The 26,776-nt window shown below is 54.5% G+C and overlaps 2 protein-coding genes across 4 annotated transcripts in view; one reads left to right on the forward strand and one right to left on the reverse strand.

The window, feature by feature from the left end:
• Positions 1–24,486, forward strand: part of GPSM1 (G protein signaling modulator 1) — a 63,451-nt gene extending 38,965 nt beyond the window's left edge. For 2 of the 3 annotated variants that reach the window (XM_027887160.1, XM_027887158.1), the window contains exons 10-14: positions 1,945–2,015; positions 4,914–5,093; positions 21,729–21,888; positions 23,914–24,122; positions 24,219–24,486. In XM_027887160.1, coding sequence (XP_027742961.1) covers positions 1,945–2,015; positions 4,914–5,093; positions 21,729–21,888; positions 23,914–24,122; positions 24,219–24,407 — 809 coding nt within the window. In that variant the 3' untranslated portion in view covers positions 24,408–24,486. Of the gene's footprint in view, positions 1–1,944; positions 2,016–4,913; positions 5,094–16,124; positions 16,453–21,728; positions 21,889–23,913; positions 24,123–24,218 lie in introns of those variants that run through there. The other variant, XM_027887161.1, reaches the window with a different exon arrangement.
• Positions 24,487–25,063: 577 nt separating this feature from the next.
• The window catches only part of DNLZ (DNL-type zinc finger), a 6,040-nt gene continuing 4,327 nt past the window's right edge, over positions 25,064–26,776 (reverse strand). Inside the window, exon 3 of the mRNA XM_027887137.1 lies at positions 25,064–25,627. Coding sequence (XP_027742938.1) covers positions 25,231–25,627 — 397 coding nt within the window. The 3' untranslated portion in view covers positions 25,064–25,230. The remainder of the gene's footprint in view (positions 25,628–26,776) is intronic.

Here is a 26,776-nt window from a genome sequence, read left to right on the forward strand (position 1 = left end):
GCAGCAGCCAGAAACCCTTCACCCATTTGGCAGCTGCCTCACGAGGAGCTTTCTTCATGGAAAGGGTGCTCAGGCGTTGGCAGGGGCTGCCCAGGCAGGTGGGGGAGTCCCAATCCCTGGAGGAGTCCAAGGAATGCCTGGACATGGCACTCAGTGCTCTGGGCTGGGGGACAAGGCGGGGATCGGGCACAGCTTGGACTCGATCTCAGAGGGTTTTTCCAACCTAAATGTTCTGAGCTGCTGCCAGCTGAGCAACTGGCTTTGTATTGGGGAGGAGGGTGAAGTTTGATGGAAATGATACTGCTCATCATTCCGTGTGTTCCTCGCTCTCCTGTGTATTCCCATCAATACCTGCTCTGCACCTCCTCGCCAGCCCTGATGTCAGTCCCTCTGAACTCAGAGCCTGGCAGTGAGTCACCTCGGAGAGCAGCTGCTGCTGGTGTGCTTTTCTGGAGCAGAGAGGCGGAAACACACGGAAATATTTTGCTGATTTGAGTCTTTAGGGCTGCAAGAAGAAGTCACTTCGGGGGAGGGAGGGGCAGAGATGTTAACTTGAGGTCACTCAGAGCCAAGCTGTGATGTGTGTGCAGACCCTTGGTGACATCCCAGCTGCTCTGAGCTTGTTTCATGTCCCATGAAGCTGAGCAGGGCTGAACTTTGAAAAGCAGGGGTTGGTGCAGTTTAGATACAGCTGTGCTGGCTGAGCTGGGTGTGTGTTCCTGCAGGAATCCCTGCTGCCTGGGGGCTTCTGCAATTTAATCCCCACAGTCAGTCTTGATTTATGATTTTTGTGCCTTCTCTCCGTTAAGTTTGTCCAGGGAGCAGCTCCAACAGGGTCTGTGGGAGCTGCTCTGGCAGGCAGTGGTGCTGTTGGTGGTGGGAAGCTGGGGAATGGTCGGGTTTGGTGAGTTTGCTGTTGCAGGAACCACACAGAGCTCCGTGGTTTCCATTCTCAGGGCTCAACTTTGGGGTGGGTTTCCACTCACTCAGGCATCCATTCCCCCTCCCCCAGGATTTCCCCTGAAGCCTGGAAGTTGTCATGGGACCTTGAAGGGAGAGCTTTGGCTCCTGCCCTGCGTGGTGTTGCTGGTGTGGGATGTCATGTGGGAATCAGCTCAGCTGAGCCTTTGGGAAAGATCAGAGAAGGGGAGCAGGAGAGTGGGAAGGCAGGAGCTTTCCCAGGTGTGGTGGAGGCATCCCAGGGCTATTTTGTAGGGACAGAGCAGCTGGAAGCAGGTTGGAGGTCTGTGGAGACAGAGGTTTGGAAATCAGGAGCTGAACTGTGTTTCACCCATTCTGTTGTTGTTGGAATACCATGTTAAAATGAATTTTGTGAAATCTCAAATAAATATGAATGCTGCCAAATTTTGATTTCTCTGTCAGGTTCAAGGCAAGGTTTTGCTCCCCTTAAGTTTAGGCTTATGATAGTTAGAAAATATTTGCTCCTTCACTTAGTTTTCCAGCCCTTGTGTCTGTAGAGAAAAGCTCAAAGTTGAGTCCCAGGAACATTCTTTGAGTTAAAAACATGAAGATAAAGCAACAAATCCACAGATGTATTATTAAACTGTATTTTTGTTATGATTTTTCTCAATGCCTGTCCCATGACTTTTGTGGTTTAGAGCAGGGTTTGTAACTCCTGAATTCCAGAGACCCCCTCTGAGCTCAGGGTTGTGTGATCTGGGTCCTGGTTCAGCGGTGAAGGCCTCACACAGCCCGAGCTTGTGCTGACTGTGCTGGGATAGTGCTTTGAAAAAAAGACCCAAAACAATAAAGAACCACCCCCCCTTTGAATCTCAAGGCCAGCACAGCTGCAACATCCCATCCCTTTGGCTCTGCAGTGAAACCAGAGCTGAGGATCTGCCGTGGTTTGAGTTTTCTCTGCGTGACGTTGGCGCTGTGGGGTGAGTGACATCCCCCCTGATGTGGGGGTGCATTGTTTTGCAGGAGCCAGGCCAAAGAGACTCCAAAGGAACAGCATGGACAGCTTAGACTTCCTCAAGTTCCCTTCTGAAAAGGTAAGCAAAGATGTCTGGCCTCGAAGATGAAGTGTCAGTAGGAATCTGTACACAGATTCCCACTGGTTTGTTGACTGGCTTCATTTGCAGCGAAATATGCAATTAGCAGATATCACTGGAGTCAATGGGATTAACCAAAGAGGGTTTCTAGAGAGCTTGGAAGAGAGGAACAGCTGGTCTATTTAAAAAGGCACTTGACACTCAAAGCTGAAAATCCACTTCTGTGCTTCTTTGAGAAAAAAAAAAAAAGCCCTTTCTTGGAAGGGTAATCGTGAGCGGTTTAGCCCCTGCAGGGGCTGGTGGCAGATCCTGGTGCCTTGTCACCCTGCTGGAGTGACAGAGAGGGCAGATGCAGGAGTTGGAGCGTTGCAGGAGGGTTCTGTTCCAGGGGCTCCAAGGATTGCCTCTGCTCCGCTTCGCTGCTGGGAATGTCAGATCCAAGCAGATCAGCGTTTTCTCCGTGTCCCCGGGGCAAGAGCTGTTCCTGCAGCCAGCTGGGAGGCACTGAGCCTTTCCAGCTCCAGGGATCGTTAAAGTCTCTCAGAAAACCCTCCTCAGGATGCTCTGTCTGCCCAGCAGCAGGCACTGGTGCTGCTGTGGGGCTCAGTTGTGCCTGTTCCCAGAGGAGGTGGCCAGGCAGGCAGCCACACTCTGCCTTTTTGGAATGTCTTTGGCACAAATAATTTACATTCATCCAGTGCTTTCCAGGCACAGCTTTCCTGAGCATCCCAGGGAGAATTTCCCCTTTACAGAACTGTCACAGAGAGGAGAAACTTTTTCAAGCTGCAGGTGGGTGTAAATGGTCAATGGGAAAAAGCCTCAGGCTTGAAAAACCATTTTGGAGCCTGAACATCCCAGTAAGCGCTGGCAAGGCCAGACAGAAGCTCCTCCCTGAATTGACTGTCTTTGGGAAATAGATTCTATGTGCCCTGATGTGCTTTTATCAATTTTCTCAGCTGCCCCTTGGCCATTTTGGCCCCTGCTCTCACCAGTGTGACTCCAACCCCGGGGTGTCGATGGCAGGGACAGCAACGTCCGATGGCAGGGGACATTGGATCGCGTGTCCTCATCGGAGCAGCACAGCCCAGAGGGCTGCCTGGGGGGCTCTGCTGCTGTGGGACTTGCTGCTGATGCTGTTAATGCTGTTGGTTTCCTGCTCTTTGCTGTGAAAGCTGAACCTGAGCATTCAATAGCTCGGCCAGGGTCACGGATGTCAGGGCTTTCATGGGGAGGATGGAGTAAGCAGGAGCTGTGGAGTCAGGTGTGAGTTCTCCTGTTCCCCCTGCAGTGGTCCTGTGGGGTGTGTGAGTTCACCTCTGCTTGAGACAGTGTTTTGGACACAGCTCCCCTTCTTCTCTGCTGCTCTGCTCGTAGGGAAAGGGGATTACAGCCGTGGGAGAGGCTTGTTTGCTTTGAGCTGGCTGTGGTGGGAGTGATAGGATTGTGAGGTGCAAATCAGTGAACTGTGATCTCTGCAGCGTCCCCTCTGTATTGTCTCACCTTCTGCCCACCAGCTCTGGCAGAGGCAGCCTTCAAAGTCAGCAGGTCAGGAGCTCCTGTCCAGTGCCTCTGCACGGGCTCATGTGTTGGGGCAGAGTTTGTCTGCCAGGGAAAACACCCACGTTGGTTCTCAGGGCCCTTGGCAGATTGCAGGGATCCTCCTTCCTGCTCATCCCTGTCTCCTCCATCCCGTGCCCTTTTCCTTGGTTTGAGCTTCTCTGGCTTTAGCTCCTGGCCTTTGGTTCTTGTTTATTCCTCTCTGTACCAGACTAAAATCTCTTCATCACATGCTGGGTTTCACCCTGAAGGTGCTTACGTGCTGTAATTGAGTCATCTCTTCTGGCTGTCATGCACTGAGCAGTCTGAGGGCTCCAACTAAGGCATTGTAAGGCAGTTTCTAGTTCTGAAATATATTCTCGTGGCTGCTTCTCGAGCTGTGGACACCGGCCTGGCTGCACTGGTCCCATTAATAGCATCCTGGGAAATGAATCTCTCCTTACTTGTTCTCACTATTCCTGTTTGCAGTCTCTGCCACCTCCATTTCCCAGACATTTCCTGGGGGTGATAATCCTGTGTTTGTGGCTGTTGGGAGCACTGAGCACAAGCATTTAAGGGCAGGAGTGAGACTGCTCGTAGCCTTCTGCTGTACTTACATTATCCTGCTGTCCCCTCATCCTGCTGGTGATGTGAGGGCTGGCAAAGAGCTGGATGGGACTCCATTATCCACGTCCATCTGCCTTTTAGGGCCCTTACCCAGTGGTTTCCTTCTTGCTGTAGGCAGTGGGAGACTCTGAGGCAGGCAATGCTCTGTCTGTGCTGGGAGGCAAATCCCAGAGGTGGAAAATGCTGTGGAGAGCATCCTTCCCTTGGGCCTGGTCGGGTTATCCATGGGCTGCTGCAGGGCTGGGCACTGGGAACGAGTGGAGGTACAGCCAGGGGAGGGACTTGTGCCAAGAGTTTGGTATCCTGGGCAGGATGAGCTTGCCACTCTGTTTAAAGGAGGGTTTTAGGAGTGCAGTTGGCAGGAGTCACTCGCAGCAGTGCCTGTTTCTGCACCTGTCATCCCTCATTCCCTGTGCCCATATAAATAAACCAGCCCCGCTCCTACCTGCATACCTGGGCGTTTTTAAGAGGATGCTGCTTCTCCCTGTGGAGGAGTTGACTCCTGTGTGTTGTCTGGGTGATGTTTCCTCTCCACTCACTAAAATCACACCCTGCAGGGACAGACCAAGTGTCCTGGTTCAGCCCTGCAGGTGGTGAGTGGCAGCTCCCACCCTCCCAACTCCACAGTCACGTCGTGCTCCCGCGTCTCCTGTTCCTTGGGTACGTGCCAGGCAGATCTCCACGTAAACCTGGGACAGGCAAGTGGTGCAATGACTTGTTCCTTGCTTTCCCAAGGACCAGAATGGGGACAGCCACCACGTGGGAGACCTGAAGATCTCGGGGAAAGAGTTCCTGTCGTTACCCGCGAGGACGAGGAAATACCGGGAACACCCGTCCAGTTCGGAGAGGAAGTCCCAAGGGCCAAGTGCATCACCCTTGGATGCTGGGGAAGTCCGAGTGCAGGTGTCACAGTCGGTAGGAAGATGGTTTTTATACATTTTGTATTTTTTATTTTAGTGCTGATTCGGGAGTTTCTTGCAAAGAGTGTTCTTATTTCGTTTCTGACGTGGTGCAGGGTTGGAAAACAGAGCCCGTGCGTAGCTCTGCTGCTGGCAGTTTGGCAGACTTGGGCAAACCATTTTACCTCTTTGAGCCTCGGAATTACTGACCACTTAACAGAGCAGTGGCACCAACCTCCACCACAAACTGGTTTATGAGAGTCTGGTATTGAGCTGTGATATTTGGAACCTTCTCTTGAGGGACAGGAGTCTGGACCTGAGCTTTCCTGGCGCTGAATTCCAGGAAAACACAGCAGTTTGGACCCCTTGCTTCGTTGAGCTTGATTTTTTCAAGCCTCCTGGGGCTCATGGGGTGTGGGCTTGTTGCCTTCAAGACACAGAGCCCTTCTCAGGCCTGTGATGAGCAGCCAAAAGTGCCGGTTGCCAAATGTGGGACCGCGGGTGTTGTTCCCCCTCATCTCCTGCTCACACCGATGGCCGGTGGGCAGAGTGGCCTGTTGGAATTCATCGGGCAGTAGGCAGAGATGATGGAAATCACTGTCCAGGAGCTGCTCTTTGGAGGCAGTGCAGGTGGAGCACATTTCCTGGGGGGCTGCAGGAGCTGCGCCAGTGTCAATGGATTTGCAGGTCGCTGACCTGGTGGGGAGCTCTGACTCAGTCTGTGCTGGTCTCCCCGGGTGATGAAGGGGGGATCCACGTCCTGAAGAGCTCTCCAGGTGCCTTTTTGATGTCTTCAGCCTGACAGCTGAGCTGTCTGTGGGCCGTTACCTTCCGGTTGTGTTGATGTTTGTTGTGACACGGAACAAACACAAATACTGGGGAGGTTTTCCTGCAGCTGTGTTGGTTTTTGTTCTGGGTCCTGGAGACAGGGATCACACCCACAGCCGTGGCGTGCTTCTGGCTCGTGGGAGGGGGCTTGGAGATATCTGAACTCTGTGATCTCAAGTGAGAAGCCCCAAGTCCTCAGCTTGTTGCCAGGAGATACGGAGAGTAACAGGGAAGATCAATGATCTCATGGTGCTTGGAAGTATTTAGGCTTTTGCTTTTATACTGAGTCTGTAACACACTATCACAGCCCTGATTATGCAGCGATTCCAGATGGAATAAATCCAAGCCAGGAAAGATAGGCCTATTTTTTTCTTGGCATTTAAGAAAAGTGAAATTAAATATTTTCATGCTGGGGCTGAGCTGCAGAGCTTGGGGATGAAGCCTGGCTGTGGAGTTGGGGATGCTTGAAAGCGTTTCGAGCTCTGAGTCCTTTGTTCCTGGTCTGTGGATCGTGGGGAGAACATATCCTGCTCTACCTGTGTGCATGGGGGTGTGTACACAGCCCTTTTTACCACAGACATTCCTGATTTTCGGTTCTCTGGCGACTAGAAACAGGATCTTTACACTAACTGGGAGGTTTTTTTAGACTTCTCTGAGCTCATCCTTCGTTCCCAACAGCGCTCGTGGAGATGGTCTGATGGGGAAAAGCATTTCCTACCGCTCACCGGTGCAAACATGATCATTGAGAAGGAAAACAAAGCTCATCTGAGCCAGAAAGGAGCCAGCAGCATGGGGGCACACCAGGCAATACAAAGGCAGAAAAAAATACCCCCCCACTTCTGCCAGAAATACCCTTGTATTTTTAACTCAGACATTCAGCCAGAGACCAAACAAAAGCCACGCTCCATCAAGAGCCAGGAAAAAGCTTTCCTGAGGAGTGTGGCTGTGGATCTTTAAGCTGTGTCTAAAAGTGGCCCTGTGGGACCTTGCCAGCCACTGGTGACCTCCTGGCAGTGGGGTTTGGTGAGTGGCCCTGACAGGGTGTCTCTGTGGGACCTTCTGGGGGACACAGCAGGGTCACTGCAGGGAATTGTGTTGTGTGGGTGCTCCCAGCCTGGCTCTGTAATGTTTAAAGTCAGTGTTGTCTTACCAAAAGCAAAGCAACCCATTGCCTTGTGTCCTGCTGCTGGTCCCTTCTGTCAGGGGGTGCTGGTTCTTGGGGGGGTTTTTTGAAGAGCTGCAGTTCCATGGGAACTTTTATTAATCAAACGTAGCAAACCCCTCCCAAATAGGAGAGAAGGTTTTCCAGGTCAGGGAGTTCAGACAAGATCCCCCCCCACACACCCCGATTTCTCATTTTGTGAATGCTCAGAGCAAAAATAATCCGTCAGTAAACAGCGAGTCCTTAACTCAGAGTGAGCTCTGATGGTTGATCTAAGGAGATTTTATGAGGTGCCACAGTCCCTGCTGTCCCACCACCACACGTGGTCCTGTGTGCTGCTCTCCCAGGGTCGATCTGCAGAGAGGAGCCCAGGCTGTGTGCAGGGATTCCCAGGAAAAAACCTCCTCCCAGGACTCATAGGTGGAGTGATGCAATCTCTGGCTAAGTCCTGCTGTCAGCACAGCCACTGACCTCCTTCCATCCCCCGGGATGGGGAGTTCCTTGGAGAGCAGTACCCGAGTCAGAGCTCCTGGATTTCCACCCATCCCCTGCTTCGTGTTTGCCTCCCCCTTCCCCCTCGGTGTGCTGGGGCAAGGCTGCCTCCCTGCCAGCCCCGGGGAGGTTACAGAGGCGTGATGGTGGCTGCAGAGTTGTTTGAGCTTGGGATGGCAGGAGCTGCGGTGGTTGTTATTAGCATTGGTGATGATGCTGCTAATTACCGAGCTGCTGGGAAACTCCCCACGGGAGGGGGCGGGACAGGGGAGGGCAGGCAGGGAAAAGTGCAGGGAGGCGAAGCGAGCCGGGGGATGGAGAGGAGCCTGTCCCTCCTGGCAGCTCTGTCGGGCCCTGAGAGAGGGGCTCAGCCTGCTGGCAAAGCCGTGGGGATGCTGGGATGGATAGGAGAAGCCATGGTCCAGGTACTGAGGAAGGTAGGAGAGCGTGGCAGGTCCCTCCCTGCGCCTCGGACCTTCTGCCACTGCTGAAGGTGCTCACACAGGAGGGTCCTGGGGCTGGTGGGGCAGAGAGGGGATTCTTTACCCCTCCCGTGGCCCCGTGAAGTGGGGGGATTTCCCCAGTGGGAAGGAGCAGCACTGCCTGGCTCTGGAGATGGGCGAGGGCAGGGTCCTGTCCGCCTTTGAGGTCAGGTGTGGAGCTCCCATGGGAATCCTCAGGGCTGTGAGTGCCTCGTTCTCCACGAAGGTGGGTTTGGTCTGGGAGAAGCTGGTGAGGGTGAGACATGTTTGGTCAAAATTTTTGCTCTGTTGCAGCAGAGCCCTGAGCAGAAGGAGCTGGGTTAGAGCTCGGTCCCTGTGCCTGAAGTTGTGGACAGACAGATCCCAGTCCCTCTAAATCCCTGCCCTGGGCTCGTGCAGTGCACACCTTCTGAGCTTCCTCCTTTAAAATGAACATCAAAGCAGAGGTTTTGTAGTACATGAAGCTTGCAGACATCAAAGGCTTGCTCATGAATTTAACCCCCCTGCTCCACTGTGGAGAAGGTCATAAATGCTCCTGCTTGGGATTGACTTGGTAAGAGATGTGTTTTAGGGGGTTACCAGAAGGTAACTAGAAGGTTACTGGAAGGATGGGGTTTTTTCTAACACTTCAAAAATATCAGAGATTTTGTCCCTCACTCTTCTCTCTGAGAGAGAAACCACTATGGAAGAAGGAGAGGATGCACAGGAGAAAGGGGCTGTGTATTCCATAAAAGACTGTTTGGGAAGGGCTGGGAACCTGCCTCAGTTCTGGGCCTCGTGTTTAAGATCAGCACTGAACTGAAGTCTTTGAGGCCAGTGGGGCTGTGCATGTGCCAGAGCTGCACTGAAATGGGTCAAGGTCCAACAGCTGAAGCAAAAACCATGGGGAGAGGTGAGGATCAAACCCACTCCCCTCCCCTCCCTGGGGATCTGAGCTCTAGAAATGGTCCAGTTCCTCTGGACTCGCCCCTTCCCAGGGAGTGCACCAGCTCGAGGGAGCTCTCCCAACCTGCCCCCCACCCTGTCCTCAGCAAAGACCATTTATAGTCAAGAGAAAGAGGAGCTGTGTTTGATTGCAGTGACGACTTGCAGAGATGGGTTGCTGATGTATTTAGACACTGAACAATTCTCAAGCTGCATCGCCAGACATTCCCTAGGACTGATGTTTTTATAAGGCCTTTTTTTATGATTACAGTGAGAAGCAACCATAAAAGAAGGGACAGTTTTGTAGATGATAGGTCCCCACCCCAAAGGCAGGTTGCCAGAGCTCTTTTGATGGTTTTCTGTCTCGTGATTCCCTGGGGGGGATTGTTGGGTTGCAGGATGGACGTGGTTGACCCTCTGCCTGGCCTGCAGGTGTGAGTGTTCAGTGCCGGGCTCGGTGGCTGTGGCAGGGAGGTCCTGCCTGTCCCTGCTGAGCCATGTGTTGTCCAGGCAATGCTCAGATGTCAGGTGTCCCCATCCATCCCCTGTGGCTTCCCTGGGCACTGTGGAATGGGCTGGGTGGAAGGATACATCAGCCTCGGGGGCTTCTGGCCCCGGAGCATCATTTCTCTGGTTGTCTTGTTTGAGTGAAGATTAAACTGATGCTTCCTCAAGCCCCTCAGGAGCTGGAACACGGGGTTAGCACCGGGCAGGCAGCCTTTGCTGCTCTGTGATGTTTTGTACATCTTCCCTCCCTTTTACCATCAGGTTGGTCGCTGCTTCATCTCACTGATGTGTGAACTCCCTCAACTCGAGGGCAGTACAAAGCACACCCTTCCTTTGTCCCGCAGCCTCGATGTTTGTTTAACTGCAGGGGTGTAATTACACCATTAGTGTTGGTCGGACTTTCTGGTGTAAACGTGCTCCCAGAGCGAGGGGAGTGGAGAGGAAGGGAGAAGGCAGAGCCAGGGAGAGAGGGAAGGCGGCTGCTGCTAAATTTATTTCTGTTCCTATGACACCTGGAGGCTGCTGTGGTGGTGTCAGTCCTGTTGGAAGCGAGCAGGTAAACACTGAGGCGCGGCTTGTTCTTGCAGTGTTTTATCTTCCTGTTCAGCCTGTGGGACCTTCCAAGGTGCTCCAGGCAGATGCAGAGCCAGGAGGGAGGCTGTGCTATTTCCTAGCTGGAGGCAGCGTGCTGCACCAGAAAACCTCCCGGAGAGCTCGAGCCTGACAGGTACTGGGGAGGCTCTTGCAGGGATTTGGGCTGTCTGGTTGTCTCCAGAGAGTCACCTGAAATTGTCTGACCTGCCTTTCCTCGAGTCTCTCTGTTAAGCTGTTGGGCCCTTCTTCAGCTCTGACTCAGGTGGGCTGGTTGAGCTGCTGCCTGAGCCGGCAGAGGTGTTAAAAAAACAGCTCTCCCCAAATCCAGAGAGGCAGCAGAGCCAAAATTCTTGGGAGTTTTGCAGCGCAGAGCCCTGACCTGCTGTTCCTCACTGGGACTTTGGTGCTGGCATGGGAAGGCAGGGCAATAAACGTGGGGACAGAAAAGCTCTGCAAAGTGACTGCACGGAGAAGGGGGGGGGAGGCAGCTGCGGTTTGTGCCTTGCGCTGCCTCTGCTGCATTCGCTGCCTCAGAGGCAAATTATCAGTTTCTTCCTTAAATATTAACAGCTGCCAGGTAATGAATTCCCCCTCTCTGTTTTATAACGGCACTAAATTTGGGCTGTGCCTTGGTTTTCTCTGTAATTACCCGGTGAGGCTGTGTGAGTGAGGGGGAGGCAGGGCAGAGCTGGGCTCTGCTGCACCAGTGTCCTTCCCCGGGGGGCTGAGCTCAGGCACGACCCTTCCCAAGGGCAGCTCCGGGGCTGCACCAGCTGCTGCCTGAGGCTTAGGGCTTCATAGTCCTTCTTCAAGTCCCTTTTTCTCCTGCAGAGGTGGTTTGGGAGGGAGACTAACGCTCACAGTTGGAGTCAAAGCCAGAATTACCCCCCAGGCTCCTCAGACTGAGTAGAAACGAGACCCTGTCACCCCTCAGGATGCAGGAAACTTCCATGTGCTCCCTGGGACAGGGCTGATGGTGGCAGGGCACGTGGTATGGGCTGCAGGGATCAGTATCCTTCCTCCTGCTTCGATGAGATGCTTCGGTGTTTGAAGTCCCAGAGATAAAGATGAGTTCCTTATCTCCCTCTTTGGGATAATCCTGTTGCTTGCACACCCTCTTTCTGCCTTTCCCCACTCCTCCTGTCCCTTGTTTTGCCTCCTCCCAGGCTGAGGTCAGGCTGTGTGGAAGGGAGATAGGAGGCAGGATTTAGACAAGCCTGTGCCTGTGCATCAACCACACAACACAGGGAGAAGAACACGCTGGCTGTGCCATGTGCAGGGTGGTGGCCAAGCCCTTGGCTCTGCAGAGGTTACACCCAGGACCCCCAAGGGCTGGGTGCTTCTCAGATCCCTTGGGATGAGGATCAGGGGAATGTAGGACAGCACATATCCCATCCATAACTGATCAGAGCTAGAAAACTGTAAGACAGAGCCACTTACCCCAGGACTCTGCTCTAGGGAGGAGATAAAACCTGAGCTGGTTGTCCAGGGACCCCCAGCAGACCTTTGGATGTTATGACTGAATGTCTGCCACTTGCTGGTCCACTTGCTGGCTGGAGGTGACTCACCAAGCTACCAAAAGGCATTATTCTTGCCTTGACTCGTTGAAAACCGAATTTTCAGTTATTGGCACTTTAAAGCCGTAATTGAGGTCTGCTCTCCTCCTTGCACAACCTTTTCTCCCGGCAAACTGTCAGCCATCAAGTGGTATGAGACAGTAAAAGAGATGTTACACTCACCATTTCCTAGAAACTGTCACTTTAAAGAGAACAGCACTAAAAAAAAAAAAGGGGGGGATGAATTGAAGCCAGACCCAGAGCAATAAAGCTCCAAGTGTTTGATTTCTCTCAAAACCTGGAACTTTTCATTCATTTCTCAGGTCTCTGCTGTACCTGGGGCACTTTGTGTGTTCACAGTTCCGGCCTCTGGCATTTATTAAACTGCACATGCCAGAAGAGCTTAAAGAAAAATCATAGTCCAGGTTCTCTTTGGAGGTAAATCCCTGGAGCTGGGATGACACCAGAGTTCATTTGTGGGCTGGGAGGGGAGTTCAAGGAGCCAGTGATGGGCAGTGACCTCCTCAGGTGATGGGTTGTTCCTTAACCCACTGCTTTTGGGTGGATGTGGTCCCATCCAGTGCCAATCCTCTCCTCTGGATTTAGGATAGCAGAGGTTTTGGGGTCTTTCTGGGCTGTCCTTGTCACTACACTTGGACTAGGAGCAGAAAACTGAGGCTCCCTGGGAGGTGGCCAAGGGTCCTCCATGGTTTGCAGGAGTCAGGAGCAGGATGTGAATCCATAAATCAAAGGAGCCTGAAACGAGGAAGGTTCAAACACCGTTTCTTGGAGCTGTGATGATAAAACCCGCCGTGGCAGCAGGAGGGTTCCCTCTGCCCCTGCCTGAGTGTGAAGGCAGCTCGAGGGCTGTCAGGGTTAGAGGTGCAGGCAGGCAATTCCCAGCTGGACAGAGGGTGTCCCTGTTTTTGGCAGTGGCTGCTGGGCAGGGCACAGCCTGTGTCGGGGTTAATGGGGCCATCAGAGCCTCTGCTCACACCTCACCTTCAGCCTGTGTCCACGGCCCCATTAGCAGTGCTATTTTTAAGCCTCCCAAGGCAGTTAACACCAATTAATCTAAAAAAACCCAAATAATGTGATTTTTTTTTCAGAGCCCCTGGATCTTTGCTGTTCTTGCAGCCCCAGCCCTGGCAGAGCTGAGCCCAGGGAAGGACTCCCTGTGCAGGCACTGCTGGGGAAGCTTCCTGGGGTGATGTGCAATTAGAGCAGGGCCCCAAACCATCCCCTAGATCCAACTTTTCCATCCTGGATCGTGCTGCCTGTGCCCACAGGGAGAGTTCCAGTTCCCTGCAGTGCTTCTTGTGCCGGAGGAGAGGGGGAAGCACCTTCTGCAGTGGTTCTGCCCTGACCTGAGAGCCAGCAGAGGGTGAGAGCACCGAATGTGCCTGGGAACAGGAGGTGCAGCTCCCATGGGATCTGCAGGAAACTCCCAGGAGGACTTTTTTTTGCCTGTATCTAAAGCCATTTGCATCCCAGTATTCTCTGGGCACTGTCTTGTGGAGCAAACCCCAAGCAGGGTGTAGTTTCATCCTGCCCTTTAGAGCAGCAGGTACCAGATGCTTTTGGCCGATAGGAGAAGCTGCTCCTGCCTTTTGCATGTGATTTTCGTCTGACCTGTTTAAACCCTTCTGAGCAGGGCTGTGCCTGACCATCCCTGCCATGGCAAACCCACAGGTACCAGCCCCAGGAACCCTCCCTGCCCCAGCAGGGCCAGGATTTCATGTTCTGTGGGGTGCCTTGCACAACAAAGCCTTGATCTCGAACGCGGCCTTCAGGCATTACCGGAGTGTGAGTGAGTAAATAATAATTAAGATCTGGGCGTTTGCTGCAGCCAGGGGTGTTTACGTGCAGGCTGGATGTGTTATGGGTGCTGATGGAGATGGGTGTGCACAGATCCACCACCAGCTTCGCCATCACCACCACCACCACCCCTGGGTGAAGGTGCCGCATCTGTTCAGCTCCTTCTTAAAACATCGCTGCGCTGAGAGCAAGTAGGTGTCTAAACAAAAGTCTGCTTTCAGGAAAGCAGCACAGCTTTGGCAATCCAGAGACAAGTAGGCCTTTCTGCAGAGCGTTTTTGAAGCGATTTGTCAGGAGCTTCCAATTTGAGATGGAGGGGAGGAGGGCACCTCTGCTGCCGGAGCGTTGGATCATCCCCATCTCCAAAGAGGAACGAGCCCTTTGCTGGCAGTGACCTCCCCTGGCTCCCCATCACCTCCACAGTGGGGAGATGGTGCTCTGGTGGATAGAGCAGGTGACTGGGAGTTGAGCTCCATGTATTAACCTTGGCCTCTGTGCTAATTAATCGAGAATATGGGTTATATCCTTTAAAGCAGCGGAGTTATTTCGGTTTAACAAATTAGTGCTGCTCAGCTGAGACTCCACAGCCGAGCCTGGTCCTATTTCCATCCCCTTCCAACTGCAGAGTAAATCACTGCAACTGGTTGGAGCTAAAACACTGTTTTGCTGCTTGGGTGTGTGTTGGTGTGCACAGCCAGGTACCAATAGCCCTGGGTGAGGGTGAGCATTGGATACACTCCAAAAACTTTCTGCTTGTTGGCAATTGCTTATAATCTGAGTTGTTTTAAGCAAGTAGTTCAGGTTCATTCCCACTTTTGGTGTTTAAGGGATGCTCCAGGTTTTTGCTGGGCCAGATTGACCTCTGTATCACTCATCTTCTTCCACAGAAGGTAGACCTGGAGTGATGATGCCTCTGCCTTGTCTCCTCAGTTAGTAAAACAAGCTTCAGGTGCTAAATCCAGCCTGGTGTGTTTCTATTAAATGGTGACAGGGAAACCCAGCCTGGTGTGGTAAATGCTGTCAAAACCCAAGTGGAAAAGTCACTACATTAACTAGAGAGACTGTTTGAATGCACATATTGCCTCCCAGGGAGAAGCCAGAAGTCATTTCCGTGCCGTGGGCACACTGGTCTCATCAGCGAGGGCTGGGCTGACCTGTGATTCCAGGGCAGGTTATTGTGTAGCTGAGGGAAAAAGGGAAAATCCAATATTAATGTGGTTGTTGCACAGAATGGCCAGATCTGCTCACAGTGGCAGGAGCTTCCAGACAGTTGGATGAGCACTGCGAGCAGCAGAGGTGTCAGTAACACTTCAGCCAGACACCCACGAGGCACAGCACGCTCCCTCCCCAAAGGACATCAGAAATTACATTGTCACCTGCTGTGGAGCCACAGACGGGGATTGAAACCCTGGGTGGCAGCAGGGCCTGGTCCCAACAGGTCAGCACTTACTGTGTTACGGGAGGAGGGAGAGTGGGTGAGTTATTTGGATTTTGTTTGGAACAATAAAACCCAAGTTATTTGAAATCTTAACAACAGAACCAGCTTTTAGCACCGGCGTTTATAGGGATGAGTGGGCGAGTTGTTTAAAGGGAGGAGGAAAAAAAAAAATCATCTTTGAAAACAGTCCAAGTGAGGGTGATAATTTCATGCTACAAGGGAAGCGTGAGCACGTCCTGGGTTTGGGCAGGGTGTGTATGGTCTGTGCCAGGGGCTGGGGCAGAGCAACCCTGCAGGGCACGCTCGGTCCCTGGCTCAGAGCTGGGACCTGCCGGTGCAGGGGGTGTCTCTGCAGATCACAGACCTCTCATTCATTACTCCCCTTTGCTGCAGCCTAAACCCAGAGGGGAAATGTCGTTTCCTCTTGTTGTTCCAAGCACAGACCTCGTGTGTGTGTGTGTGTGTGTGTGTGTGTGTGGGCTCTGCCCCTGGGTTGTTACCCATCTTCTGCAGGTGTCCTGGTCTCGGGTCCCACACAGTTTCCATCTTTCTAATTACTGTGTGACCCCTGGAAATAAGTGTCCTGGTGTGGAAAAGCATGGGCAGTTCCCCAAAGCTGCATTTGTTCAGGCTAAAGGAATCTTCTGCAGTGGAACATGAGAGTGGAGTGTAAGAGGACAGTGCAGGCAGAGAGCTGAGAGTGCCATCTGGGCTCTGTCCCCATTTTGCCCCTTTGGAAAACCGCTTCCCTTGCCTCATTTCAGTGCCAGAAATCCCCATTTCACAAACGTGAGGTAAGAACAGCTCTTTGGCTGCTGCGTGGCATTTCCATCTTTCCCTCTTTAAAACCCTGTTGCAATTAGAAATTTCCCTCTTGTTGAGCAGTGGTTTGTTTCAATCAGGAGGTGCTTATGGCTGAGCAGCTTCAGCTCTTGCAATAAGACAAAAAAAAAAATTAAAAAAAAAATCGCATATCTAATAATATGAGGAGCAGGAGGACTATCAGGAGCTATAAATGGCCCTTCAGTATTTTGGTGCTTTCAATCCCGGCGATCAGATCGTGTCTGTGTGTGCACAGAGCGTTTGCTGCCGCGGTGCCTGTGCCCGTGGAGCCGGGCGCGTTTGCAGATGTAGTTTAGGAGGATCGATCCCGATCTATTTTTAAGGTAAAGTGAGTGTGGCGGGTGGGAGGTTGAGGAGGTGGAAGGAAAGCTAAATATTCACGTAGCTCCGCTGTGTGTTTAAGAGCATCATCTAATAACACGAGGAGGGATCGTGGCAGCGAGGTGAGGGAGAGAGGAGCCTTCTGTGGAGCCCACCCACCCCCCCTCCCTCCGTGCCAGGGCACCGGCGTGGCTCTGGGAGGAGCAGGGCTGTCGCTTTAAGCCTCATCTCGCACCCAGCGGGTCACTGGAGCTGGCGACGTTCTTCACATGGCTCCGCGCTCCGCATAAATCCGCGCTCCCGGAGCGGGGCTGGGAGAGCTCCCGGCGCTGCCCTGCGAGGGGAAGGTCGGTCCTGCCCGTGGACATGTGAGAAAGCTGGAGCCTGGGGAAGAAGAGCTGGCTGCTGAGGTCAGTGAGGAAAACTCGGGGTTTGTTGGTGTTTCCTTCTTTCTGTGAAAAACGAGAGGCTGGATCGGGAGGAGGAGGAGGAGGAGGAGGGGGTAGATACAGAGGCACGGAGGAGAGATTCACTCAGGCCGGGATGTGCCCGTGTATGCTCGGGCGATTTAAAGTTTTCAGGGAGCTTCAGTGTGAACTTTTTATTATTTATATTTTTGCAACTTCCATTACTGATATTTTGGCAGCTGCAGGCAGTGCTCAGGCTCTCGGGGTGTGCTGTGTCTCGCAGCAGAGGGTGCCGAGGGTGGGTGGTGGATCCCTGAGCCCGGGGAGGGGACACACGGGGTGTCTGCCACCAGCCCTGCCCTCGGGGGGAGCGTGGCAGCGGCGTTGGCGTGGAGGTGGAAGTGGTGTCCTCAGCAAAGACCGGGCAAGTTTTCCAGCTCTGCTGACTCTGGAGAAGATGGGCTCATCAAGGAGTGGAGGTTCCAGCCGAGGTGCTGGTGGCCAGGCACTGGGAGAGTCCCTGAGAGATGGTGCTCCTGGGGAAACAGGCTGTGGCTTTCAGGCTGGGATTTCCTTCCACTCCTCTCCTCCAGCCCCCACTTGCCGTTCGGGAGCTCTCTGCAAACCTCCCCCTCGCTGCCTTTCACCAGGTGAGCTTCAGAGCCTGATGGTTTGGGGTTGTGCAGCCCCCACGGTGGGTTCTCCAGGGCGAGGTGTTGGGGTGGGGCAGGATAAAGAAAAGCCACATGCAGGGGACTGACGGGCAGTGGGGCAGCCCTGGAGAAGCTGCTCCCGGCACTGGGGGTCACCAGCACCGGCAGCCCTGCTCCTGCCAGGGGGTTTTGAGGTTGGCTGCCTTGAAAAGAGGAGAGGAGTGGTGGAGGGTCTGGTTCACAGAGGGAGAGGCAGGTAAGGCATGGCACAGAGATGGGAATGAATACCTGCCAGGCCCTGGGCACGTAATGCTGCCAGAACAAGGGGCATGCTTTTCCGAGGATTGTCCACCGGGGAGAGCTTGGCCCTGGGGACCAGGCACTGGATCCTGCTCCTGCTCTGCCACTGCACCTCTGCAGGACGTGGCCAGGTCACATCTCCAGGTTGTCTCCTCCCTGAAATAAGGTGGAATTGTGGTGGACACATAAATGCCAGGGCAGTGAGTTCTGAGGGGTGGCAGTGAAAGCAGCTGCGTTATCCCTGAACCCGCTGCCTTCCTCACTCGTCCCTGACCCGGCCACCGACCAGATGCCTTCGAGCAGCAGCTCCTGTGGTGGATCCACTGTGCCACTGGTCCTGCCTGCAGGTCCCCTTGGAGGGCTGGGCAAAGCAGCCCTTGAGCTTGACAGCTCCTTCCTGCCTCGGACAGGTCTGCAAGAAGCTGAGCCTGGAGGACAGGAGGGGAACCAAAGGCAGGTCAGTGCCCTGGGGACACCAGCTGTGGGAGGAGAGGCTGATCTGACAGAGGGACAACGTTTGGCCCTTTGGGTGGCTCAAGAGAGCGTCGGCAGCTCGGTCTGGTGGGAGAAGCTCCTTTTGAAGGGGATGTTTCCCCCCATGGAATCACTGGTGGATGTGCCATTTCTTGGCCAGCACAGAAAGATCTGGTGGTGTTTTGGGAGCCCTGTCCCAGAGCACCCTGAGAGCGATTCAGACAGGCTTTGGTGGGGCTGAGCAGTGAGTGTGGGAAGAGCTGCATCCCGAGCTGCTGTGGGGGCAGCAGGAAGCTGTGGGAGAAGCCGCCACCTCCAGAGTGTTGGGTTGAGGGTACCTGTGACAGCAGGTGTTGGTGCCTGGTGGGGGGTATGGGCTGCTCAGGGGCCAAAGAGAGACTGTGGATATGGTGCTGATCCTGGGATGGGGCTTGGGAATGTGTCAGAGAAAGGCTCTCACGGGTGGGCAGCAGCTCCAAGGGTGGAAACCCTGTGGGGCATCTGTGGGCTGTGACTTCAGGTGTTGGGAGCTGGGAAGTGGTTTGGTTCCTGCAGTTAGGTCTTCTGCCTTTGTTTAGTGGCTTTCCTGACTCCCAAGTGAAAATGGCTGAGGGGGTTTAGGCACAGGAGTTGGTTTTGACTTTTTTGCCTTTCCTGGGATCGCTTCAGCCTTGTCTCCACCTGCACACCCGGAGTGTCCGGACTGAGGCATTTCCCCAGGAGATTCTTCTGCGTGTCCTGCGCGTCTCAGGCAGAGCTGGGCAGCCCAGGACCTTTTTTGGTGTGAGTGAGAGTTTATCAGAGAGGAAATAGGGTGGGTTTGTGCTCCTCCACAGGGCAGTGACCTGCAGGGATTCCCAATCCCTCCCGGAGAGCCGGTGGTCCCGTCCTGCAGGGAGAGCGGGGAGTGGCAGCAGGATCTGCTCCTCACTGCCTCTCCAACACCTCAGCTGTGGTTTGCACATCCTGAATCCACCCAGGCAGGTTAAACAGCCTGTTCATCCACCAGCAAGGGAATGTATGCAAAATCCTGGATGCCTTCCAGGAGAGAGAGTGTGTCAGGAGGGAGAGTCCTGCTCCCAGGCTGTCCCGAGCCAGGTTGCTCAGCTCTGTGAGGAGCTGGCGGTGTCCAGGTGGGAATACCACTCTCAGAAAATGGGAACAAAGCTCTAACCCCATGAATGGGACCTCCACCTGCCTGGGATGGAGCCATCCCTGTCTTCCCGAGGTCAGGGAGCAGAGGCTCCACTCTTGTCCTTGTCCCCTTGTGGGGAGAGGTGTGTGTGTGTGCCAAGGGTGTGTTTGCAGCCAGATCTACCCCGGGGTGAGCTCTGCTGTGCCAGCAGCCCCCCAGGCTGTGGGGGCCAGCAAAAGCCCCAGGTCCCTCTGCCCCGTGCAGACAGGGTTGGGTTTAATTTTGTGACAGCATCTGGCTGACCACAGGAAGGTGACAGGTGGCAGAATTTGGGCAGTTGCAGTGCTGGAAGCAGAGGATGGGGGATGAGGCCAGGCAGGGACACCAGCCATGGGGTGAGTCTTGGGGCTGGGAACCGAAGTTGGTGCCCAGGAAGCATTTAGGGACCTGGGCCCGTGGTGCCTGCTGTGTGTGTCTGTCTTATGGCTGTTGCTCAGCCCCGTGTGGGGATGCCCTGGATGTGCCAAGCCCCAGGCGAGCACAGATGGCGAGCCCCGGGGTGTGATCGCACTTCCATCTGCCCTCGCAGCTCCTGCCTCGGGGCTTGAAACAGCCTGGGAGGGAGGGAGGGAACCAAGCACTCCGTGCCTTGTCACATTTGGGCATTTTAATTAGAGAGGTGCAGGCCTGGGGCTGGGACAGGGATCCTGCTGTCCTCAGGAGATGCCCTGCAGCTCCCACCGTCCCGTCCTGGCTGGCACAGCACGTGTGAGCCCCGATCGTGGCCCACGGGCACTGACCTTCCTGCCCCTGGGGTGCCACCGTACCGGGAGGTGCCCGGGCACACAGCCAGCCCCATCCCACACCTCCATGCACTGCCTGTTCTTCCCACTGATTCAGAGCATCCTCTCCTCTCCCAGACACGTTGTGAGCAGGGATCCCAACACCCCAAGTCGCAGGGTCTCTGGCAGGACGTGCCCCAGGGGAATGTGGTCCCTGTCAGGGGAGACTGAACCCCCTGAGCTGGTGGGTTCTGGCCACACTGTCAGGCTGCTCCTGCAAGGGGGAACTTGCCCTGTGGATCCAGGACTGCTCTGATTTACTCGGTGTGGTTGTGGGGAAGCTGGAGGGAGGCTCGATGTGAATGAGCCGCTTCCTCCTCTAGCCTGAAATTTGGGTCACACAACCCAACGCAGCAGAGCTGTGAGAGATGCAGTTCACCTTCGGTTCAAGCTTTGATTTCCAAGGTGCAACTGTTGATGGTTCAGAGGATGGATCCATGAGCAGATCGGCACGTGGAGGGAGGTGAGAGGGGTTTTTCCCCTCCCCGATCAGCTCCCACATTGCTAATGTTCCTCTCTGGCCCGCTGCTAATTTTGACTCTGCCCTAAATAGAAGCTGAGAGCATCTCATCTGCTTCGCTTGGCACACAGGAAAATTGTTTTCCTTCATTTACCCAATCCAACTTGTGGCTTTAACCCTGTCAGCACAAGTCTCTCCCCGTGGCAGAGCTCCTGTGAAGGGCTTTGCCTGCCCCTGCCCCAGGGAAGAGCTCTGCTGGGAATGGCACTGCGTGAGGTGGGATTGGGAAGGCTCCCAGAGCGGCCACAAGCAGAGCTGGGAGAGGGACTTGGCTTCATCAGCAGCCAAGGGGATCCCTTCTCCGCTGGAAAGTCTGGCACTCGGGGCTGGCTCTCCCTGGGCCCTCTCCATCTCTCCGGTGGGATGTGATGCACCCCAGGAGGGATCCAGAGCTCCTGCCCAGGCTCTGTGCTGGAAAATAGCACAGACAGACCCAGTTGTAGGAGGTTTTGGTTGGTTTCAGTTGTGGTATTTTTTTCAGCAACTGGTGGGATCAGCCTGGCACTCAGGGACCGTCCCCAAGCCTGGCAGATGCTCCTCTTATCACTGGTTAATTTTATCTCCCATTCCAAGGGATTCCTTGGAAAGGTTTGTTGTTCCTGCTGCTCTGGGCTTGCTCTCAGGGCACGCAGCCCCTCTCCGTGCTGGAACTGGCTGTTGGACTGGTGGCCTCCAACACAAACCCTCCTGCAGCAGGACTTAAATATATCCCTGTCCAGTGCAAGGTGCTCATTTGGGGCTCTTGTGTAAGAGCTGCTGTCCTGAAAAACTGTAATTTAGTGGCATTTTCAGCTGGGTGACTGTTACAAGTGCTGCGCTGATGACACGGGGGCACCGAAGGGAAGTGCTGGGGTGCGAGGGGCAGTGCCCTGGCAGGGTTGGATTGAGCTGGTGGAAAAGCAAACCCTGAGCTTGGGCTGAGCCCCGGCTGGGCACTCAGCGGCACCTCAGCCCAGGTGGCTGCACAGTTCCCCTTCATTCTTCTCTGAGCCCAGCCCTTTCCAGCCCAGGAGCTGCCCACGGAGCAGTGCCTGGGGAATGTTGTCCCCTTTTGTCCCCTCTTTTCCCTTCAGCTTCCAGTTTGCTCTGGGAGCTCGAGGCACTGCAGTGACAGCGACTGCTCAGCGTGCTGGGGGGAGCCGTGCTCTGCTTTGGGCTGTGGGAGCCTCTGGGATCAGAGGGACCAAAGAGCAGTGACCCCAAAAGGCTCCCAGCTGGGGGTCTTGGCAAACCAAGGGCACAGCCAGGACCCAGCTCAGAACAGACCAGGAGAAGCTGCGACCGTTCCCGATCCGCACCAGAGTGAGCGATTGGAGCTGCTCGGGGTGTTCTGACTCTCTCTGCTCTCTTTCCAGAAAATCAACCGGACCCCTTCGGATGAGGAATGCTTCTTTGACCTGCTGAGCAAGTTCCAGAGCAACCGGATGGATGACCAGCGCTGCCCGCTGGAGGAGTGCCCGTCGGAGGCTGCGGAGGCAGCTGCCACCCCGGTGCCTGCCCTGGGAGAGCGGATATGTGAGCACCGGAGCGTTCCTAAGGCTCTGTTTCTGTGGGAGCGCCGCTGCTCCCGCAGCCTGGCCAGCTGTTGTGGTTTACTGTGGCTCCCCGTGATGTTTTCCCTAAGCCTCAGCTCTCTGAACTTAGCAGTTCCTTGGCGATCTCCCTCATTATTTAAGGAAGGAAGAGACATTCTTATGTTAATGGTTGCTGAGGGGAAGGCTTGGAGAATGTGAGCGAAGGCTTGGGGATTAAACTGGGAAGAGGAATGCAAAATGCACTGGGGATTTTTCCAGTGTGGGTCTTTAGGTGTTGGCTTTGGAATGGCGAGGTTGGCACGGCGGATCCTGCCGCTTCCATGAGGAAGATGATGGTCATGGCTGAGGGAGCCTTGTAAGAACCCGGGGCGTGCAGGGTCAGGCTTTCTCAGGCAAGTTAAAATATTGCCAGTTTTTGTAGTAGTGTTGCCATGGAGGAAGAACTTCTGGATTTTGTTCTGTTCTTGGATGCTGTGGTGATAGGTGCTGCATAAGGACAGAGGAGCCAGAGGGATGGATAAACAGTGGGAAGCTTCAGCAGGCAGACGGAGCGAACTCGCCCCCAGGAAGAGCAGGGATAAATTGAGGAAGGCGCCTGACAAACAGACGGGACAGGAAAGGCAGGGCTGTGTTTGCACTCGGGTTTTTTGGTGTTTGAGGGCCTTTGTTTAACCCAAGCTGGAGAGAAGCTCTAAAATGCACAGATTGAACTCCAGGCTTAATCACCGGCACAAAGGACTCCAAACAGTCCATTGGAGAGGAGGAGACCCCTGACACTCCTCTGAGTGTGGCCAGAGCCGGGCACAAGGAGCAGGGGCAGGGGCTGAAGTGGCAGCGAGAGCAGAGCTGTGCGGAGGTGGTCAGGAAGACAGGTTGGCTGTGAGGTGAGAGGGGTTTTTATCATCTAAAAATAGGGTGGAAATAAGCATCACTTTGTCAAAAGATGCATTTCTGACACAGAAGTGCATTTGGCTGTAACAGCTGTGTAATTTAGGAGACTGGGTTTAAAATACGGAGCTTTATAAAGAATGCACAAGCAGCACATGTTGTGTTCGGCTCCTTTGGGCTCTGAGCCTTTTTGGACGTGTTATTTTCAAGGATTCTTTGTCAGCTGAAGGGGAAGAAACTCATCTTTGCGTCAGGGCTGAGATTTTCCTGTTGTTTTTTGCAGCTCCACGAGCTGGGGCTCCAAGATGATCTCGCTGTTTTGGGAGGCTCTGGGCAGCCTCTGCCCCAGTGCTTTGTGCTCAGTGGGGCAGGAACACCAGCCAGGCCGGGTTTCCTAAAGTTTTCCTTTGCTTGTCCCTGTCTGAGTGCAGTGTCTGTTGTTTGGGAGCCTTTCCCTGCCCAGAAGCTGCCAGGAGCCAACAGGCTCTTTGCAGTGAGGCATTTCCAAAGGGTCTATAGAGGGGGGATTATGTGTACTGGTTCTGGGATCTCCTGGCACCAGCCTGTGCCAACCCTATCCCAGGCTGCGAACTCACCTTGGCAGCCTCTCCTTGAGCTGCCCAAGCAGGCTGGGCTTCTTGGGGGGCTTTGGGAAGGTGCTGGCAGGTGGGAGGCTCAGCCAGGCCTGGGCTGGAATTATTCCTGACCCTCAGGACTGCGCAGGTGCCTGTCACAGCACTCAGGAACCCTGTGCTCACCTGTGATTGTTGGGGTCTGCCTGGTGCCTCTTGGCTCCAGCTGGGAACCAGAGTGGAGGCGGCAGTGGAAGCTGGAAAAAACAGTGATCACACCCAGGCTATGGTTAATATGGGGGGCACTGAATCTCCTGGTGGCCTCCAGGAGCTGACCAAGCGCAGTCAGTGGCAGGGAGCCCCTCAGCAGGTCCAGCAGTGGGAGATGGGGATGAGGTTCTGCTTTTCACCCTGTCACGGCACCTCCTTCCCCCTTGTGCTGCCTGCCAGGTCAGTGCCTGTGTGGGAGGGGGGCTGGGCAGTGGTTTGGTGAGGAGGATTTGGGCTCTGCAGGCTGAGGGGGTGACCCTGCCCTGTCCCCACAGCGCAGTCTGCCCTGATGGCCTCTCCGCAGACAGAGGAGTTCTTCGACCTCATCGCCAGCTCCCAGAGCAGGCGCCTGGATGACCAACGTGCCAACGTGGGCAACCTGCCGGGGCTGCGGATAACCCACAACAACCTGGGGCACCTGCGTGTCGAGGGGGACGCCCAGGAGCCCGGAGATGAGTTCTTCAACATGCTCATGAAGTGCCAGGTACCCGTGCTGGGGGGGAGTGGGACCCCCGACCCCTCTGCTCCAGCCCTCCCCTGTCATCCTGCCCCACCCTAACGCCCCTCTCCCCCCGTGCAGTCCTCCAGGATCGATGACCAGCGCTGTGCCCCCCCTGATTCCATCCCCCGCGGTCCCACCATGCCGGATGAAGACTTTTTCAGCCTCATCCAGCGTGTCCAGGCCAAGCGCATGGACGAGCAGCGGGTGGATTTGGCCTCGACCCAGGAGGAGGCTGAGGAGGAGCAGCACAGGCCTGGTTCCAGCTAAGAACTGGGGTTTGGTCTGGGGTGGGGGTTTGTTTTGGCTTTATTTGGGTTTTTTCTTTTTTTTTTTTTTTTTTTAAGAAAAAAAGTGTGGGTGGTTTCAAACCCGAGGGCTCCTGTGCTGCCACAGACTTGTCCCAGGAGCCACCCCAGGGATGTGGGAGCTGCACCTCCCTCCTGTTGCTACAGGAAGGCCCAATGGATATGGGGCACAATTTTTAAACAAGGGGTTTTTTTAGGACACACGGCCCCTGTAACACTGGGCACGAGGGAAGGCTTTGGCAGCCCCTTTGCTGATCACCCAAAAATACAGGAACTTGGAGGAGCCCAGAGGGGGTAGTTAACTCCAGCCTTGATGTCTTTTATTTCCACAACACTTTTAATTAAATGGGGGAAGGGAAGAGCACCTTTTCCATTTTGAAGTCCTCCTGTACTGCGTGCATCACGAGGTGACACAAATGACTCTGGATCCTTCCCTGGAACGTCTTCTCAGCTTTGTTCCTTCTACAGGAGAAAAAAATCCCAAGTCTGAGGCCACACCAGTCCTTCAAATCTTACCCCACCGCAGCTGCATTGCGGCCCCACACACCTCAGAGTGTGTTTTAGGTTTGCTGAGGACTCTGCAGAGCCATGGACACCCCCTGCTTACCCAGCCCTGGGCAGGAGCAAAGCCTCGCTCACCCCGAGCTTTAGTGGGATTTGTTACCTCTGGAGCTCAGCGAGCTGTGCAGCCCCAGGCAGGGGCTTGTGCCTGGGAAGGGGAAGGTCTCTGCTCGTGTTCAGCCCCCTGCAAATGTGGGCAGCTCTGGTGCCACTGAGCCGAGGTCTCAGGCAGGTGAGGGTGCCTGAGGCAGAACCTGCGTGTGACAGGGACCCGCTCCGACAGCCAGCAGAGCTTTCTGCCCGCAGCTTGTCCTTCCTTCTGTGTCCAACAGCAGCTCGGGATAATGGCCCTTCACCCTCCGTGTTTCTCCCCAAACCAGTGCTGAGCTGCTCCTGGTAAGGCACCGTAGCTGTGCCCCACCTGTCTCCAACACCTGGAGCCTCAGGGGAGCCCCAGCCACATTTACTGTCGTTCCTTCCCCTTTTGGACCAGCTGGAAAAGCTGGAGGTGGGAAGCAGGGACCTGACTTCAGGAGGTGCAGGATTTTCCCTCCTCTTGACCAGAGACTCTCTCGGACTCCAGAAACTCCAGCACCGAGTTGTGCCGAAGCAGCGACGTTCCTGTAGAGAACCAAACCAACACTTCCTGTTTGGAATGCGTTTGATGGGAACATTCCCAACCAGCAGTGAGATGTTTTTTTTAGACCAGTGATGCTGCTCATGGGGCATTTTCCCTGCCTGCACTGACCATGTGGAGCGGTAGCTGCATTTTCCCTGCTACCTGAGAGCACTCACCTGCTGCACGGAGCGCTTGGCCAAGGCTGGGCCTCCTTCCTGGGGCTGGGCAGAGCTCTGGAGGAGGGAGAGGAGCTGCCCCAGCCACCTTTGTACCAGCCAAGCTGGCATTTGTAAAAAAAAGAAAACATTGATGATGATGATGATGACCTGACCAGGCCTGTGCAGCTCTCAGCCAGGTGGTGAACTGGAATCTGACCATTAAGCTTTCAGAGGTATTATTGAGGTATTATTTGCCATATACTTGAATGTATGAGCTTATTTATTTTTTACATGTGCATTTGCTAATGTCATTTTAATGGGGAATTTCCAACCCACAGGTACTTGTTTTTGTTTTTCTAAAAAATAATCTGCCAAATGGATTAATATATTAGAAATGAATACAGCTCAAGGGGAAGGAGTGTGGGGGGGGTTGTGCTTAATAAATATTTGTGTCTAAGCTTCAGTGCAATACTCATTTCCATTATTTCTTGGCTGACAGCAGGGCTAATCCTGGCCCTTTGGAATGGGGGTGGATTGGGGGGGGGGTCTCTGGTGAGAGACACCCCACATGTTAACAAAAGGGTATGTGCACCCACCTACACACCCCTTTACACTGAGAGCACACGCAGGTCTCGTGGCAGCAGCCCCTATTTCCAGCTCTGCCTGCCTTCCAGCATGGATGTGGCTGTGGAGGGAGGCTACAAAGCCCTGAGAATTCCCTGCCCAGGAGTTTCCAGGACGACAGGGCAGTCAGAGCAGCCCTGCATGGTGAGAAAGGACCCCTGGAAAAGGCCGAGGAAAGGCCAGGCTGTTCCTTTCAGGCCCTGCCTGTGTCGGTGCCGCCCCGGCGCCTGGCCCAGGGCTGAGCTGTCCCCCAGCAGCTGCCAGGGGACCAGGGCAGCCAGGGCACTGCACAGCCCTGGCACCAGCCCTCAGAGAGGACACTCACACAGCAGCAGGCACGAGCAGGCTCTTGGGCTGTGCTAAAAGCGG

The sequence above is a fragment of the Empidonax traillii genome, unplaced genomic scaffold (genome assembly GCF_003031625.1).
Source record: "Empidonax traillii isolate 1590-97213 ecotype Southwest subspecies unplaced genomic scaffold, ASM303162v1 scaffold204:size1584377, whole genome shotgun sequence".
NCBI classification, from domain to species: domain Eukaryota; kingdom Metazoa; phylum Chordata; class Aves; order Passeriformes; family Tyrannidae; genus Empidonax; species Empidonax traillii.